Source organism: Temnothorax americanus, unplaced genomic scaffold (genome assembly GCF_048541705.1).
Source record: "Temnothorax americanus isolate GAGA-0224 unplaced genomic scaffold, ASM4854170v1 Scaffold3, whole genome shotgun sequence".
NCBI lineage: Eukaryota > Metazoa > Arthropoda > Insecta > Hymenoptera > Formicidae > Temnothorax > Temnothorax americanus.
The window spans coordinates 4,515,747-4,536,326 of record NW_027509442.1 but is presented as its reverse complement, the minus strand read 5'-3'; the positions used below and the strand labels follow the sequence as shown (position 1 = coordinate 4,536,326).

General features: G+C 34.4%; 1 protein-coding gene across 1 annotated transcript; it reads right to left on the bottom strand.

The window, feature by feature from the left end:
* Nucleotides 1-211: 211 nt before the first annotated feature.
* LOC143900292 (short neuropeptide F) lies at nt 212-19,106 on the bottom strand. The gene is made up of 4 exons (XM_077411462.1): nt 18,948-19,106; nt 10,829-10,942; nt 6,861-7,039; nt 212-1,456 (listed from the first exon to the last, which is right to left on the bottom strand). The coding sequence occupies exons 2-4, from the start codon at nt 10,914-10,916 to the stop codon at nt 1,394-1,396; spliced, it is 330 nt and encodes a 109-aa protein (XP_077267588.1). The 5' UTR covers nt 10,917-10,942; nt 18,948-19,106; the 3' UTR covers nt 212-1,393.
* Nucleotides 19,107-20,580: the final 1,474 nt, after the last annotated feature.

Here is a 20,580-nt window from a genome sequence, read left to right as displayed (position 1 = left end):
GACTGCGTTGAAGTCTAACTACTATTATTTTATTAAGACAACTAACTGAACTAACGCAATTGCGTTGTCAGTAATTCCACTCCGTAAATGATGCATTCACGGATTATATCCACGGATATATCTACGGAAAGTGTTCTATCGCGGGATTTATACATGGGAGATCAAAAATCTGGTAGAACACATTTGCTGTAGAGGAATAAATGTGACACAGTGTTACATAATAATTTATTTTTAATTTTGCAAATTGACATATCGAGACATATTTGAGACACGCGACCCTCTTTCTGGCGAATAATAATAATATTGATAAATAGTTCGTATTTTGGACCAAAGTTTTGCGATCGATCCGCATTACGCGTGAAATGTTTAAATCGTTATAGTTTCTGCTATATGTATAAGCCATATATAATGCAGATCTTTTTCTATTACAATGATCATATTATTTGGCACATTTATCGTAAGACTACGCCTATTAATCGATTGATGGACCAACAGGCCAGCTTTTGAAAATTATATGATGCTCCAGAATCACCAAATAATCTTGTAGATCAAATTTACGCCAAATTTATCGTTTTTTTCCAAAGGAATATTCAGTGAAAAATCTAATAAAATTATTTATTAGAAATTAAAAAAAGAGAGCTGTTAGTAAATATTAGAGCTTAAAAGTTTAAATAAATAATAAAATGCTGTACATTAATCAAACTAGATATATTTGAGGGAAATTGCTAGCCAAGATATTCAATGTTGACAATTAAATACACATTAGCGCATAGAGCGCCAAGTAGTTTCTATATATCTGTGCCCATGCGTACAATTAAAAGAAGAAAAAAATTACGTTTGTAGTGATCGAAGTATTTAGATTGTTATCCCACATCGAATGTATATGAAAGACTTAGGCCAAGTGTCCTTTTATAGCGCTGCCACTAATTAACGGAGACAACAAGGTAGAATGGCGGGCGCAATTGTACAGAAAAGATTTTATAGAACGTGTTTCTCTTAAATTGAACAGTATCATGAATCCCATAAAATCACGTACAAAGCGAAAGGAATTGATTGCCGTACGAAGATAAAACTGTCGTTCTAGGAACGCGTCGCTCCGGATTAACGCGTGCGCAAATAAAACGTGCAAACAATAATGAACTCGACTTCTCTTCACGCCGATCAACCAATCGCCCGATTACGCAGATTACGAATTCTCACTGCTTCGTTTCTTTTTTTTTTTTTTTTTTTTTTAAGAGTAAGAGACGTGAGAATTTCGAGGATGCCCCCCGCTGGCCTGGGAAGCGCGCGCGCGGGACAGTAAGGTATGCAATGACGATGAATTTATACGTAATTTATATTGTACAAGAGAGGGTTGTCGCGCATTTTCATCAGCTTGGATCAGCTCCGCCGATTAATTGTTGTCCTCGTATCCCGCCGCGGCCGCTGCAGTCAGGGGTCTCGGCAGAGCTCCCGCCTGTAACACACCGCGAAAGGACGCTAATTACTTAATTGCTCGTGAAATTCTAGTTAATTGCGCGTAGTACCGCGATTCGTTTGCCGTGCCCGAGCCCGAGCAAATTGAAGCTGAAGGGAATATATATTCGAAGCATGTCTGGTGCATGACGATGCATGGATAAAATATAAAAGCGAGACATCACGATAAAGTGTAAAGAATGAGATATTGCATTTAAAGTGTAATATTGTCGATGAGTATAATATTTAATGCGATCATAATACTAATTTATGTCCGTTTCTACCAATGTAGATTAACTTTAATCTCGATTTGAATTATTTCTTTTTTTCTAGTCCTAAGAATGAGAAAAAAGATGAAAAGTAAGTTAAACCGAGATTAAAGTTAATCTACATTGATAGAAATGAATATTAGTGATATAAAACAAAATGATAAACTATGTTGACCAAATCTATATACGTGTGCTCGATTAGGAATAGATCGAGATAATTAAATGTACAATCAAAATTAGAGAAAATGCCATTTACGGCCCGGGCTAGATCTTGGTAGTCTAATAATAATGTGTGAATTTTGTATATTTTTTTCCAAACGTAGTAAACTGCGCAATTTTGTATCGGTATTTAAAACACATCAGCTCTTTGTTGAAACAGTAAATCCACTTAAGTCGATAATCAATTTAACTTTTGATGAACTAATAAGTTTTTTTTTATTAAAATCACTGTAAACAATTTATTGCGAAAAAGGGTGATGTTCAACCTGAACCTTTCTACAATCCGTGACGGATATATCATACTCAAGCGTAATTTGGGGAAGCTTGGCGATTAGAGAAAAGAAAAGTTCCTTGATGAGAATAATACTTAATATTATACGATCTTATATCAGGAAAGAAATTGCGCAGCGTGATTGAATAGGAAAATGTAGTCCAATTCTCGTTAGGGAAACTGTTTTCCTGCATCATTATAATCAACTTAATTCCCGTGAGTTGTATTACAATGTAAACACGCTATTCTCGATTCCAGCACACTTTGTCCCACATAACAAAAAATCTCCATAGGATTATCTGATTTGATCCAAACTAAAAAGTCATCCGTAGGACGACGTAAGAATATCCCATGTAACATTAGATAGGATTTAGAAACATCCAGTCGATATTGTTGGGATCAAATTTCGTTATATAATTACATCCTAGTAATTATATCCATTGTTGGATATCTTATATAAGCGGATAAATAGACATCTTCGATACATCTTAATTAAGTATATCCTCAGGTTTTACGCGGATACACCCTGGAATCTGAAAATCTCTCGAGATTGCTATGTGGGGTGTGTCATACACGTTACGAAATTTTATTATTATTAACCACGTCATTTCGTACGTGCATGACACGTAAGTGCGACGGATATTGAAAAGAGAAGTGGGCGCTCTCTCTCTCTCTCTCCCTCGCGAATTATGTCCACGTGCTGTTCGAATCGCTGACAGATCGATATCGCCGCCGGCGTGGTTTCGCTAATACAGATAAGAATTTCAGTAATGCGTCACGTCACTCTCGGGAATTTGTACTCGTCGCACATCCGCCGTCGTGATTGCGAAGGCACACATTACAAGTTTGCGGTATCACGCCCTCGTACCACGGCTAAGAACTTTTTACATAGAGGGAGGAAGGAGCGGGATAATTGTCAAATGCGGTGGACCGAGAAGTTTTCCCCCTCGTGACAGGCAAACGCGCGAACTCCGCCGGGAAGCAAAGTCTAGTCACTCGTCTCTTCGTGTCGTTGGGGGAGAAATTAGTTTTATTGAATTATTACGGTCATTTGTAATTTGCTACTCGGGATATCTATTTGCCCGCGCGATTCTCTTCGTCTCTGATGGCCATCACTTTTAGCCGCAAGTCGCGAAAGACGGGGACGAAATATATTGCCCTATTAAGTATATAGAATGGATAACCGAGTCTTATAAAAGAAAGAGATTTCGATCGGATGAGATTTATTTGGAAATTAACTGTGAGTCGCGCAGTTATCCCCCGTGTGGCACAAATAAATATATGGAATAAATATTCGCGGAATATAAATTTTTTCCTCTACCACAACATTAAATATACATATATCAGTGAATGTTGTGATATTTAATGATATTTAAGACCATTAAATATCACATGATATTATGATAATGTCAATCTGATATTTACTGGTGGACAGATACTGATGATATTTAACATCATTAAAGATATATATCAGTATATCCATCAACATAAAAAATGTTAGATTAAATATCAGATTAATATTATAATTTCTCAACATCGCTCGAGAGAAGATAAATGTGGATTTTCCACGACTTTTCCATCGATACAATCGAACACGATGTTTTCTTTGTGTTATCATTGAGAAAAAACGTTCTTCAATGTACAGACGTGACAATATATTGCTGTTAAAAAGGTCGTACGCTTCGTCGAGCGCATAATGCCGTTCAGCCGGGCTTTTGAAGATGAAAATTTCGTATATATATATATATATATCTGTTTTTTCCCCGATATATTACTAGGCGAGCGTACTGCAAGTTATGAACGGGAGCACATATTATACCTTCGTAATGTCTCACATAATGTTCGCGTTGTACACACGTCTTCGCATAATTTCTAATCGTAAGCGTAACATAGTAAAAATTGAAATCGAAATAGAAAAAGTATAAAATTGATTTCAATTAAAATTCACATTCTATCACGGATCTTTACGAGGTGAAATTGCATTCCTTATACATGTGATAAAATCAGGCGAAACACGCCTATTTTCAGCAAACGTATACGCCTGCGTACGTCGTATATATATACAGAATATTTGCTCATTTCCTACATTAAAGTACTACGACGAAATGAATTTTTTTCATTGGATATTTGCCTTGGCATTTTATTAAAAGAGAGATGATATGTATATGAATTAATTTACATGTGAGGGTGCAGAACACGCGGGCGTTTCCCGTAATTTCTTTTATATATCAGCTCTCTTTGAACAGGTTCGGTCAATTTGAAATATCCTGGCACGTGGGCGTTATTATATGGACAATTAGTGTTATGAATGCTATAAAATATAGATAAGTATTAAAAGATGAATTTTGTTGAGACGGATACCGAGATACTTCAATTTTCCAGGGAGAATTAAAAACATTTCTGCACAGACCATATATGTTTTATGCGCAGAATTAAAAATATCTCGTGAAATTTATCATAGAGGAACGTTAATAGTTAGTAAAAGCATGTTAAAATAATAAAGTGATAACGAAATAAAGATGCTGTATATAGAAAAATAACATTATAAGATAATTGAATAAAGAGCGGCGAATCTGCACAATACTTTCATGTATTTTCAGGCAATTTACGGTAATTTTCACACGGTGTATACGAAGTCAATTTCATTTACGGAATAATATTTTCCACCCACAGCAATTAAATTCTGTGATTCAAGTCTCTTCATTAACGTTTTAATACGCCAAATACTCATTAAACGGACATGTTTCTTACTTTTTCTAATTACCATGTTATAATCTCTATCCCTGTTGTCCTGCGAGACAACCGGCATGTGCACGACGCGGCCACACTTCAGTTCGCAAGAGCTGCGTCACTCTCACTAATTACGAGAAAATTAATCTCCCAGGGAATACCCACCGCATTGAGAATAGAATGCAAAGGGGATTCAAAAAGCATTATGAATTAAACTGTGCACATTTCAGAAACAGAAGTAATTCATGCAAAACAAGGATATCCATTATTTCGAAAAGAATTCAATTTCGAAGAGCTGACACGAAAATATACTAAACGCACGCACATTACGAGAAATTATAAAAATTCTTTTAATTCTGTATCTTAGCATCGGCTCTTTTTGCAATCGCGATCGCGCGTATCGTGCTTAATATAAAAATTTCTTTCTTACTGGCGTGAGCTATAATTTTAAAACGCACATGAAATAAAAACAATGTTAAAAATAGTAAATACGTAGGACAGAGAATTGTATAATATACTATAATTAATTCATTTTAATCAGTTTAATGTTGGAGATGATTCGAATTCGTAATAAATTGCGCGAATCCGTCAGCTCATTAATTAGTCAACTCAAATAAATCTCTGAAATAATCAAATGACAAATGACTTGCAAATTAATATACTGGCCATTATATTGGTCATCTAGTTACATAAAACTTGCGCGAATAGTTCAACGGTAAATTAGAATAGAGGCAACGAAAAAGAGAGGCGTTTTATAAGACATATTACCAAAGTTACTAAGCTACTTTGGAGCTAAGACCTAAATGTGAAGTAGCCCCTTTCTTGTCTTCTGCATAATACAAAACACAATATCGCAACATCCGAGCTCGCAATATCATAAAATATATTAGAGATAGAAAAAACCTACGACAAGACATCTTGACTTTATCATGTAAAGCATTTATATATCTCTATCGTGTTGCATAAATTGCAAAATTTGAACTTACTTCACGTTTAAAAATAAACAAAAAAAATACTCAGAATTATTTTTTGTGGATAAAAATCTCCTCTTTTAATAATGTCTTAGGCTGATATTTCATGAGTCGTACGACAAATTTTTCAAGCAAGTTAATTGACTACAGGATAATGAAGTTTTCGAGTTTCTAGATATCTTCTATCTTGTAGCCAATCAGTTCGCCCGACGAAGCTTGTCGTACAACACATTAAATATCAGCCTTAAGTTTAGACACTCCATAAATTCGCATCAGATTACAGAAAATAGAATTCCATTTATATTAAAATTATCAAGTTCATAATTATAATATAATTTTATATACCATTTTAATCCGTGTGCATTTTAATATATATTTTAATGTATGTGTACTTTTAATCCTTCAAATACCTTTTGTATTACACGAGGTAAAATTATAAACAGAATTATATCCCGATACGAATTATTGTTTAAAGTGGGCTTTTCTGCTTTTCACGCTTCTGGAAATATACAACCTTGAAATGAAGTCAATCCATAATTGATTAATGCAAAAATAACGTCTATCTATAATTTTGCGTTATACATGATATCTAGTTCATATTTCTGGCAATATTATCTAATTAAACATAATACAAAATGTTTCGTTAACAAAACGTATATATAATAAAATAAATTTAATATTTTACGATTTTTTGTGTTTTCTCTAAGGGTTTACTTCGAAGACATCTAGAAGTTACGTTAAACAATTACAAAAATAACAGAAAATACAAAAATAAAGCAATTACAAAAATAAAAGCAAAACGTAAATATAATAAAAAAAATTTAATATTTTACGATTTTTTGTGTTTTCTCTAAGGGTTTACCTCGAAGACATCTAGAAATTACGTCTATGTATTGTCAATGCAAAAATAGAAGCAAATACAGCAATAATATAGTGAAAACTTACGGAGAGGTGCGGTCCAGAACGACCGAATCGAAGACGTAGCGACGGCGATCGCTGCGACTTCCGGATCATCAGATGCTCCAACGGGATGCCGCCGAAGCCATTGTCGAGCGCGTTGCGTTGCAGCAGGAGCCTGTACAGCTCGTGGATGTTCTCCGCTGGCACTTTCTCCGCCATTTCTTCTGTAGATATAAACATGTAGATTCGTATATAACTGCGACGTGTGTGTGTGTGTGTGTGTGTATGTGTGTGTGTGTGTGTGTGTATGTATGTGTGTATGTATGTGTGTGTGTGTGTATGTGTGTGTGTGTGTGTGTGTGTGTGTGTGTGTGTGTGTGTGTGTGTGTGTGTGTGTGTGTACGAGACTATTTCGATATTCCGTGACATCGGAAAACAGGGAATGGCATCAGGAAAGATTTTTAACATTACTTTTTGTTTTACGCGTATTGATCGATTCAACGCTGCGGGCAAATCCTTTCATGAAACTTTAAACAGCTGCTGTCAATATTAACGATTCCTATTGCCAGCAAATCTTCGAATAATCATCAAAGTTTTTGCTCCTGCTATATAAAAGCGCCAACGAGCCATCCGTCAGTTTAAATCTTGAAATTTAAATCTTGGGAATTAACGGCTTGAAAGCGTCAATATAGGACCTGCTGTTATAACATCGACAAGTTTCCGATCGATATCCGTCGTCCGCGTTATCTTACGACGCGGACGAGAAACAATATCTTTCATCGTTGCTAAAAAGCGTCTGACCTTCGAGATGTGTGCCAAAGCGCAACCCCCTTTTGCGGTTACACGTGTGTCGCGTCTTTCTTTCGAAAGAATGTAAATCAGGCGCGTCTAGTTTTACGGGAAAATAGGGAGAGAGAGAGAGAGAGAGAGAGAAAAAAAAAGAGTATGACGCTTTACAAGAACGTCCGTTTTATGCGGCATTAAACCGCTTTACGATAAGTAGCGTTCTTCGTATGGGCGCGTATAGGGTCATACGAATTGGTGGGCGTTTATACGGTTACTATCGTACGTAACTCCCGTTATAACGATTATTCACTTTTATTCATCCGCATAGGTTGTCCTATAAAAAAACAGAAAAAAATACATATATTCTATCGACGATCCCGACGTTATCTGACATGTCGTTTATCATATACATATGTATATTTATATCTCGACGTGTAAGTATTCAGAATTATTAACGCTGTTTTCGTATCGGTATTATAAAAAAAAACCAAAAAAAAAAAAAACACAAAGACACGCAGATACTACATTGTATTTCTACAAGATTTATAGATAGCAGATGTTTCTCGAACGTTTTTGAAAACTGTGAACTCAACTATTGTCAGTCACAAAGCGCAGGACTATATTTTGCACCTACCCTTTTGTTTACATAAAATATATTGAAAAAAGTTTTACTTTTATATATTATTTATCGTTGTAGTTTATTAAAAAATTGAATATTTAAAATAAGGACACGCGTTCTCAAATCAGAAGAGAAAATGAAATTCACGAATGCTAATACATATCTCTTTGATTACTTTCAAAAAATGATTTGATAAACCTGACCGATAAAGAAATAAAAAAGCGATATCTTTATTATTGTAACAAAACAGTAGGTACACCTGTCGACCTTGCAAGAATACATACGATAGAATTTTCCCGCGTGTTTCAATATCCCACAAAGGCAAACAGGCAACCATTTTCCGATTGAATAGGCACCTTTCAACTTTATGAAAAACTTGGGTGGTAAAATTCGAGGACGTGCGATGATGTGAAACATGTTGGTGCGGTTTTTTTTATTTAAAACCGCAGCTCGTGCACAATCGATCAGATGAACGTAGTTTCTTGCAAAAAAAAATCGTAAAATACGAGAAATATTGCAACTGCGCGGTGTTTTGACTTTTACGCCAAACGCAAATTACTTGTTCCGTCAGAAAAACAAAATTAAGGGAACGCGAGTTTGAACGTAGACGGGGTTATCCGATGCACCTGTTGACTATCATAACGTGCTGTATCGCCTTTAATTGCGTTATAATACGGATAATGTTGTATTAAATTTTACTATCTCCATGAAGCTGAATCGCTTGCTTCGCTAATAGCTTTTCTAACACGCCTGTGCAGTTTCAGACGATTTGATAAATAATACGTCGCAATTACGAGGACATTCCGTCGCGAGAAGGAAGATTGATACTTTCACTGAGAGAAAAAAAATGACTGAAACGTATATACGAATTACAGCAAGTGGAGCTGACATCGATGTTTGTGACGCTCGACTGGACGCTTTTGCGGTCTGTGGGAAGACCACGTACTGAAATTCGTTCGTGCACGAGTAGAACGTATTGATGAAACGCTTATGGCAAAAGGACCCTAACGGATAACTCGCCCGAAACAGCGATGTTGCGACGAGGTCATTTTCGCACTATTCGGAAAGAGAGAGAAGGACAGACCGTATACGATAGAGCGTGGCCCTTTTACGAGCTTAGATTATTGAATGGAGAGATATTTGACCGATCGCACGCGCGATTAGGGACAGCGATAAAAGTGATTACGTATAGAACGATCAATATAATCGGATCGGATTTACAAAGCCTTGCGGTGAAAATGTTACATATACTCCCCAATCATCCTGAATCAACTGCGTCTCGTATCGAGCGCCGTAATTATTCATTTATCGTAATAATCGAAATTATCTTCATTAGCCGATGAAAGAATATTCGTGAATGTCGACTCTGTATTTAAAAATAATGTTCTAGTTTTTGTAAATACAGTGAAAGTTTCCTCTACGTAGTCAGAATTATTTAGACTTTGTTTCTTTTTCTGAGACTTGTTCATTTCCTGAACTTGTCATTTAAATTTTTTTCAAGTAAATTGCTAAATTCATTTATTTGCTAATATTGAAAATATTTGTTAATAACATTTCATATTAATTTTTATTAATTTGTGTGATAAACGTAATAAAACTCTCTATGACAAATTTGAAATGAAATTTTTTTCTATCTTATTATTATTCTTATTAAGAAAAAAAATAGACTCTCATCCAAAGTCTGTCCAAAATTTTACAAAAAGCTTTTCAATCCTGAATCGTTTATAACTCCTAAAATTATTTATATCTGTATTTTAACATTTTATTTCAAAGAAGATTTACTGTATATAGAAAAATTGAAATAATCTGTTATTAAAAGTGTGCACGTGAGTTATGGAACATCCCGTGTACATTTTATGAAATAAGAATTACTTTTGAAAATAACGCTAAATAAATTATTCTACAGACACGCGTAGTAAAATAACACTAATAACGATGATCATATAATGAATACAATATAACAGGACGAAACCGTCATATTAACGAGTGCAATGCACGATGGAAGGTTTAATTAGACTTACATTTTTCGCTGCGGTCTAGAAGCCGGTGGCTTAATAGCCATCCTTCGCGATCATTAATTACTATAGTAGGAGACACGCCGGCGACAGAGAGTCTCGCGTTGATATACTATACGGCATTATCAGTAATGGAATACAAAACGTGTTATCATCCCAAGTAAGAGAGAAACTTTAATGAGACTTATATAGCGCGAAGGGATAGATCGCGGAAAAAAGTGATTTTACGTCGAAAGAACGAGAGGTTCATTATACAATATAAATTCGTCAGAATAATGAACTTTGAAGAAGTATTATAAGAAACTTATTGTTATTGTTGTTGTTATGAAAAATTATAAGAATATAAGGAGCTTATTTTTCGAGAATAGTCAAAGTCTAAGAGTTATAAAGTATATTCAATGCAATATATAAATACAAACCTGTAACAATAGCAAAGTTTAACAACTTTCCTGAAATTGGATTTACTCCGACTATCAGAAAATAAATATTTGTTTCAAAGAAACTGAGAAATACGCATCATTATTTTACGTGTGTTATCCTTTCAAGTAAACAATAAATAATTTGTGGAATCAGAGTGAGATGTGGCAACTTACCTCCGTAATCCATATAATTTTCAGTGGCGTTCACAAGACCGGCTATCACGACGAGAAGAATGAAAGCTGCGCAACGTTTAGCGTACATGTGTGTGGTGCTCTCCTCTGTCTTCACTGCAATCAAGTAAACGATTCTACATGCGATTTAATTCCTCCGGTCGAACTTGCGGACCTAAATGTGTTTTGCTCCGAGCATGTGCGGCTGAGACCGCGCATATGTGCCAAGCGTGTTATCTAATCGACATGGCGAAGAACAGTTTTCCTTCTTTCTAACTTTTTTATTACTTTTTATTACATCGCGAGAATATAAAAGATTGTCACATCGGTACTTCATCATTCGAACAATGAACGGTGCAGAAATGCAACGCAACATAACGCGACGGCAGTTTCGCTTCACTAAGGGACTTGCGCTTTGTAGAAGCTTCCATCCCGTTGAAATATATATAACGCCTCTGTCGCTGATACAATTCCCCCATGCGACATTTGGGCACCGCGAACGTTTGACGAAAACGAGGGTAGATAAATTCAAGACCACTGTGATAACAATCGCGCCAAGTATGTGTGAGCTTTGCTGTTAAATAACATCACCGGCTGAAGAGACATTACTCAGAGACAATACAGCTCTCCGAGCACTTATAATAATTTTATCGTGTAAAATATTTCGCTAAATCATTTTGCGTATATCTGTTATAAAGAGCTACCTCTGAACGTAATGCATTATGAGTTTCTTAGTGAATTTAACTCTTATTATGCTAAAGTATGCGGGTCAACGTTGTTAACACTGCTAAAACCCAAGTTATTTTATCGTATTTATTTTAAAGTACAGTGGCCTGTTTATACAGATGCTCACAATTAGGCCACTAATTAAATATATTCTTTTTATTAAAAACGATCATCATACACATAAAAACTGCTTTGTCGTCAAATATTTAATTTTTAAAAAGTGTATTTCAATTAACGGATTACGTAGCACGATACTTTTAAGTTATTTGTTAAATTCTATTACTTTCCCGTCAATTTAATACATAAAAATAACGAAAATATGAAATTTAATGAAAAAATGCAGTAATCAAAATGGCGGAAAATTTAAAATAATTTACAATTAATAACGATTATGCGAATTATATACGTTTGTTCATAATGTCAAGTTCTAAGTGGCGATCGTGACACAGAGAAATGTGCGCTGGTCTAATAAGCTAAAGACCTGAGTTCAAACCCGACCAAAATTTCGCCGGCTTTTATTTGATCTCCATTTCTTAGAACGGGTTAGGTGCAGCCAGCAATGGTGTCCCGCTACGTGAACCTCCAAATATACATAGAGATATTCACGGGTAAGTGTTGCACTATTCGTATCCATTCTGTGAAGTGGAGAGATCAAATATAAAAGCCGACGGAACTTTGATAAACTATTTAAAACCTTCCATCAAAATTGTAATTGATATTAAGTAGACGTTATATACTATTTTAATAAGTTTTGTTATATACGCTGGCCTTTCTTTCAAATTGAAGTCTTTTAACTGAAGTCGAAACGTCTTTAATATATTAGTCGAACGAATTTAATATTTTAATAATAAAGTAATAGGGGTTAACAAATAACTCAAAAGTATCGTGTTACGTAATCTATTAACTAAATTGACACTTTTAAAAAATTAAATATTTGACGACGAAGCAATTTATATACGGTTACGTATAACGATCGTTTTTAATAAAAATAATATATTTAATCTTGCCTGAATAAATTACTTAATACTCGTAGAAGTGGAAAATTTACTTCGTTTATTGAAAAATTTGTCAAATTTATAACTGACATCACATAACTTTATAATTTTTTTTAATCAAAAGTTGAGGAAAATTTTTTATCGTCAGTCCAATGTCATTTTATCGACAAAATCTTTTAGCTCATTCGGGAGTGTGAGTCAAAGCGCACCCCTCGATTCTCAAAGGGTCACGTTATCGATATCGTCGAGGTCACAATATTAACGAGCTATATTTCTACATCAGTATCTAGTCAGCTACGTTATTATTTATGTCATGCAACGGCTCAACTGACAAGACAAGAACCAGGAGGAAAAAGGAAACTATCAACATCGATACCGCGCTTCCTGAATAATTCATTAAATTGTAATTAATTCTACTTAGAAGAGCGGATCGCGTTCGCATCGTGAAACGACGCATATCCGCGCGCGCGCGTGCGAATCACGTGTAGAATTACTTAAGTGTGTATGTATAACGTTAATTTTTGGCGCAACATTAAATTGGATGACACGCTTCGCAAGTGCGTCGCGTGAATGTGACATCTCCATATCGAATTATCATTTCCACGTAATTCGCGTACTACCACAATCTATATCATCCGACTCACGATGAGGGTATCCGTGCAAGCAACACGATCTCTGTTCCGAACGGTATATTAATTTAAAAGCACCCCCATTAACGAAAGGTTGACTACAAGGCAAGAGGCTTCATCCATGTATAACACCTTTGCCGGCGCGTAATCTGCACCTTTGGCCATCAAACTCAAACATTACACCCATTATACCTTATATCCGTGTTTGCATAATAAACGGTGCCCATTCCAAAACCGAACAAGTCCCTAGCTTAATTCGATGTTTTTTTTCCGTGAAAAGATACGACGTTGTCTTCTTCCATTTCCACCTTTAAATATTAATGCGGCAGAAACGCATGTAAACATATTATGCTTTATTTACCAAGGATGAAAATTCCATTAACGCGAATATAACTTTCATCCCCTTGTCGCTGGAAGTTCGTTAAAAACTTTCAGAATATCAACATACGAACGATATTACAGCACATCTAAAGGAGAAATTGCACGTGAATTTCTCTGAACAGGAATACGAATTGTATTCTAAATAAATCACGCAGCATCAAAACAATATTATTCTTTCTCTATCCATAAGCCAGGAGAGAGAGAATCGCAGAAAAATAACAAATATAATATATCATAATATACGTTTTATACACATTCTATGTATTATACAGAGTGTACTTACTTATCACTCATTAATAGCAGATTCCTGAAATCATTTGGAGACAAAAATTCTAATGCCAAAATGTCAAGGCTGCCAAATTGTCATCCCGATATTCGTCAATCTTGCGAACAGAGCGTACAAAGAAATAAAGTGAATAGTAATTTCAAATATCTCTATCGAGTTGAGTAAAGTGTGGAAGAGCCGTTTTGACATGCGCGACGTCCCTGAGTTCGTAAAATTTCGACAAGCACATGAGTGAACTTTAAACCTTCCCCGTTCAAACATTGTAGTAGCCTCGACATTTTGGCATTAGGATCTTTGTCTCCAAATAATCTCAACAATCTACCATCAATGGAAGATACGGTAAGTCTGGTACACCCTGTATATTTATATTACATATCTTATATAATTTTCTTTCTCTTTCTAGACAAATAAAATTATTTGTGATTTTATCTAATTAAATTTGAAATATCTATTGAGTAATAAAATAAAAAACATATTTAGAAGTACGACTTTCAAAAATGCACAGACGGCATTATATTTTAAATAGAAAAAAAATAAATATTTAAAACACACAAACAAAAATATACCCATATAACAAATATAACAGACGTTTTCTCGAAAATTTAATTTGTTGTATAAAATATAGTGTTTCACATCAAGTATCTCTATTGAATAGATATAAGTTTGAAATTCTGTGACCGGAGAAATATATCCGGTACAAGTCGTTATTTATATGTCATGTCCCTGATTGCTGCCGCGTACGATAGAACCCAAGATAGAATCCAATTCGATTCTACGAACGAATTATAGCGTATGATCCGTTGATTACTCACACCGCATTGACCGAGGTAAATTCGTTTAATCGTTTTCGCGTGTTCGATGTTAAACGTACACAAACGCAATACACGCCGATGCGTAATTGCTTTATAAAGCTCACTTTAGACGTTGTATAACTCTCAGAATTTAAGATATAGAATTCAATTGATATCTTCATGTGTCGCATAATACAAAAAACGCGAAGAATCAGAACACAAATATATAAAAATCTATTATATTAAAATATACGACATATAAAAGTATAAATACAATTTTTCCTAAAACCTGACGCAAACTGACGTAAACTGACGCATAGATAGTCCAAAATTTAATATAAGCATGCGGATATACATAAGCTCGTCCTTGTCATCAGTTTCCTAGATAATACAATGAGTTTTGCATGGTTGTTTCATAAGGTTCCTAAACCTCCTCCATGTAGACTTTCTGCATGTAAACAGCCTATAAATTCGAGGACAATTTCTTCATCATCTCTAATAGCAAAACTATTTGCCTCGAAGTTTCTGAATTAGCGTTGAATCGCTTAGTAATTAAGACTCCAATCAAGATTTCGCTGAAGTATAATTTTCAAAGTTTGTGCGGAGAGCGAACAGTTCGAATAATAATTTCAAATCTTTGAAATACTTTTATTATTAAAAACCTCGCAGGAAAGCATACAAGAATTGTAAGCTAAAACAAATCGTACGATAATACATTGTCGAAACGTCCGAAACTTCTGTTATTACTGTTATCGAATAAAGCATTCCGTTTCCGTGGAGAAAAAAAGAAGATTAAATCACAATCTGAAAATTCCAAAGCTCCGTAACAGGGGCAGATAATAATAATGTGGAGGAATATTCCATCAGGAATGTCCCGCATTTCTCAGCCTTGGTTAACGGCAATTTACTTGTCGAGCTTTCCAGGGTAATAACTGCCCATGCTTTTACTCGGTACGTTCTGCACAGGCTTTTAAAGAACATTAAATAATTTACGCATACCGTTGAGAAGATGGCAAAATCGTATTTTTGTTCACTGACTATTTTTGCCCGTGGACACTCTCCGCGTCACTTGTAACGTATTTACCTGCCAGCGCTCAAGAAAAATAACTGAATTTGTTGTGTAATCAGTGAATATCAATAATTAACCAACTAGAGTTACTACGAGAGAAAGGAATTCGCTTATTACAACTCCGTCGACGTCCAGCATCCACGTAACGTATTATCCATAATTATCTTTTGCGCTAATTAGTTATTAGCGAGACGTTTTAATAAACGAGCAATGGCGAAAAGCACAGTTCGTTGCGCAATGATGTGAATGATGGGACATTGTAACCGAGTATCGATTTTGGATACCGCTCTTATCCCGATTTTATTTCCTCCACAATTACTTATTGTTCTGTAATCCCAGATGACTTTGATTACAACACGTACACGTGTGAAACGTACAATATAAACGGGGGGTAACATTAAATAAATTTTAGCCGCACAATGGCACTGGTATTTAATGCAGTGGATGTATTACACCCTCGCATTTCCACTCGAGAAGTTTGACAAAATGTGGACGCGCACTGCAGAAAGCTTCTGGGAAAAGCGGATTTAAAAATATGCAACTTGTTAATTTACGAATAAATCGTATAAATCGTATATGTCCAAGTTCAGTTCACGTGCTAGCACACACACGTTAAATCTTCTGCGGTAAAATTTATAATCTACATAATCATATGACAGAAAGTAATAAGGCGTACGCTGAAATTAACATTTCAAATAATTATGTGAAAAAAGCATTTGTTTTAATATATAAAGCATAAAAAATAATACATAAAAAATGAAAATATATGCAGAAAACCGTAATAATTTGTTAAAATGGTAAGAGCAAAGTTAATGCAGATAACAAAATTTTAAGAAAAAAAAACTTGGTAATTTGAAAATATCTAAGAGATATTTAAGTTTTTATAATTTTTCAAGATTTATGTTATGAGTTATATGTGATTGGGGTAGGTATAGAAAGTTCAAATACCTAATTTAATTAAACTCTATATAATTAATTGCTTTTACTCGATTTTATTTCTGCATATAATGTCCGAGAAAACGCGGGTAAGTTTCTATTTAAAGCGCAAACAAATCACGTTGAATAAACAATTACCGTTATTGTCATACACAACGGTGATGTGCATATGACGTGAAACTTTAAGCGCAAAACACAAATCAGCAATAACAATACATGTCATATTAAATATGTAACATGTATAATGTACAAATATATAAGCTGAAAACAATTACAGGTTTTTAATCAAACTGTTCCAGAATTCGTAAATATACCGGTTATGTAAGCCCGTATATATATAATCCAGCTACAAAATATCAATCTTTCTTTGTCCTCTGTTTTATATCTTTGACCTACGTTGTAATTTATCACCCATTACATCGCGATAAAAAAAATAGTAATGACCACACCGCCAGATATTTTCAATGGATTACGTACATCATAATCATAAAGACAGCATACTCAATTTTTATGAGAGAAATACAAAAGCGCCTTTTGTTTAAATTTCCATTGATTGAATGTGTACACGCGTTATACGTTATAGTTACTTAGTTACGCATCTAAATTTTTTTCAGTTGCTAGTTTTACAAAAAAAAATAAGAAAAAAGTTACGGTATCTGAACAAAAATCTAATTCTCACGCAATATGTTTCACTACTTAATATCTTTTTATTAATATTCTTTTAATGCTCATAAGTTTTTAAATTTTTTGTCTCTTCAAGATGTCATTTATAATCTACATAATTTTTCGCGTGTTTTAAGAGTAAAATAAATATCTATATTGTTTATATTATGAGTGAGTAATAATAATTTTATAATTGTAAAATAAACTTTTTCAAACTAACTCATATCTTTCAATATATGAATATATATTATAATTAACGTATAAATATACCTAAATATTTATATAATTACATAATTACTTAAAATGTGCAAAATTAAATTACACTAAAAAATTTAAATTTAAATTGCTTATCGATCTTGAATGATTATATGTCATCTAATCATGTAGAAAAATGATACGATTCGATATACAGAATGCGATGCATAGTTTCTCTCAATAGTTATTTTTGCGACGTACGTCGTAATTCTTATTCAACTTGTTTAATGAGATTAAAACGTATGTGAAATACATTTATACTAATTAATATATATGATAGATCGTGTTGTTTATACTTGACATATTTCTCATCGAGAAATTTAACTCGAAAATAAAGATTAATTAAACTGCGAAAAACTAGTTTGTTTTCAACTATTTGTAATTGGTTGCGTTGTTATCATTTTAATTAATACAGACATCTGATTTTAATACTAAATGGAATGCATTAATCGATACCATTTTTATAAGGTCAAATAATTTGTAAATATCATTAAAACAAAGACAAATAAGAAAATAATGAAACGCGAAAAGAGAAAATGTATTACAAATTAATCTATTGTATTAAAAATGTTTAGTCGAATCTGGTTTATCAGAATGTTCTTAAGTGATTTATAAGATTTAAAAAAGCTATGATCAGAATTTAAAAAACGAGAAGAATTTTTAAGCCTACTTTAAAATCTGTAATTTGTGTCAAAATAAAATTCTGTTTGAGATTTTATGTGCCGCGTAATTAAAAAACATAAAAAATCAGAATACAACGTATACAAAATATATCAAAATATATATTAAAATATATAACAATGTGTATTAAAATACACACATATATGAAAATACACGATAAAATTATAGGTAAATAGAATTCTATTCCGAATGTATTTTGATACAAATTGTAAATTGTTTACGTGGCTTTTAAGAAATTATAAATGTTAGTTATGGTAAAATTTTGTCATAATTAAAATCACAAATATTATGAGAAATGACAAAAGATGATCTGTCATTTATTACAATGAATTATAAAAGATAATATGGAAAGTAACATGAAAAAGCATCGATAGACTCGAGCTTATTATTCATAACAATTCTTTTTAAAGCTCATTGATTATACGAGGAATATTATTAACAAATGTGACGACTATTATTGTTATTACAGATATAACGAAATTTTATACTGTAGTGAAAAATTCTGATAAAAGATTCGTAATACCGCACTTTACAAAATCAGAAACACTAAAATAAAATACTTTTGGGACTTTTCTTCTACAATTAAAGCGCAAAATATATGTTATTTCAATAATAAATCAAATAATCAGAAAAAAGAAAGAAACGAAGAGGAGGATAAGGGCGACAAAATGTGCATAGTGTACAAAAAAAAAACAAATCGTCAAACTCACCAGGTTCGAATTCTTGAGCGTTAGTCTCAGATGACGAGAGACGAGCGGGGATTGAGTGGCTCGCACGTTACGACGGTAATGATGCGAAGTGTGGCGATACCGAAGGACCCTTTATATATATGGGAAGCCGCCGTGCTTTCGACGGGGGGATGAAAGAGAGACGGGGAGAGAATGAGAGAAAGAGAAAGAGAGAGGGTGGGCGCACAGGTGGCCGCTCGAAAGCGGCCACGCGGTCACGGGGCGCAAGCGTCCTCTTCTTGCCCTGCCTCGTTCATCCCTCCAACTTCGCTCACCCCCGTCGCGCGACGAGGTGACAAGGAGGTGGAAGGACTTACTCTCTCTCTTTCTCTCACGCGGTCTCTCGCGCGCGAATTCTCTTTTCCGGAAACGTTTTCATTAGGAAATTGTTTCTCGACGGCGAGTCGCGAACGGGGTGACGTATAACTTGATCTCGATGACGCTCGGCGGGATAGCTTCACGATCAGCTTGTTAATATCGATATTTAAGACGTCTGGGGAGATGTGTATGTAAAAAAGTTAAAGAATGAGACAGAGAGAAAGTTTAGAAATTTTTACGATCAGAGAGAGGCCTATCGATTTTTTAAAGGTCACGTTTCGTTTACTCGATCGTGGAACACGACGCAATAATGTATTTTTAAAATGTGATGTATTTGCCATTCTTGAAAAAATATCTGGTGCAAATAACTTTGTGTGTTTCCGTAATTAAGATATACAAAATATTCTACGGTTCGTTCCCGCTGATTTCTGAGAGAAATATTCTATGCATTAATATTCTTTTCTCGTATTAAAAAAGTTACGTTTGCTTTTTACATTTAATTTTGTCTAGAAATAATTGTTTCTAGAAGTAATAAAAGGTTATAAAGGCGTCTCTTTTTTACGTTCCGTGAAAATTCTGACTCGCGCCGCGGTTTTCAATCGCATTACTGGCGCATCTCTGAATCTAATTGTACTTCGCGCATTTAGACCATTCACAAATCACACGAAAAGATGAACCCGGGACTAGTTTTTAAAATTGAAATAACAAGAGGCGCTGTTTTCATAAATCTCCATTAAATCGCGTCGCGGCGATTTTTCACGCGCGACATCGCAGTATTATTGTAAGATCATACATTTGAAAACATTTCAAAAAAAATTTTGCCACATTGGGAAGCGGGACGGAGAGACTCACAGTCGCTTGTTTTATTACGCGTGTGATCCTAGTGATCCTAGTGATCCCTACAAGAGAGGGCCATCTTCATTAAGAACTCCGACGGCTCCGTGTATCGCGGCTGCCGCCAGACAGTAACGCGCGGGAGGGTGGTTTTTATCCTAACGAGATTGACCGCGACGTGTAACATGTTTCTTCTCTTTCTCATTTTTTTTTTATTTTGTGCCGTACGAATCTTACTTAGCGGTGTGAGAATTAATGTTTTGTCTAACTAAGGGATGAAATGAGTTCTCGCGCCTTTGAGGCGCCAGACTTGTGTTGCGAACAGGCGTCGAAACGAAGTAGATATTTCCGCGGAAAATTTCACGTACGCGGACTTTTAAATTTTCGGACACCAAATTGATCTATCTACTTCTCTCATTGGTAAATCAAGCAATATAGATTGAATGTTTTTTTTTAAATATTT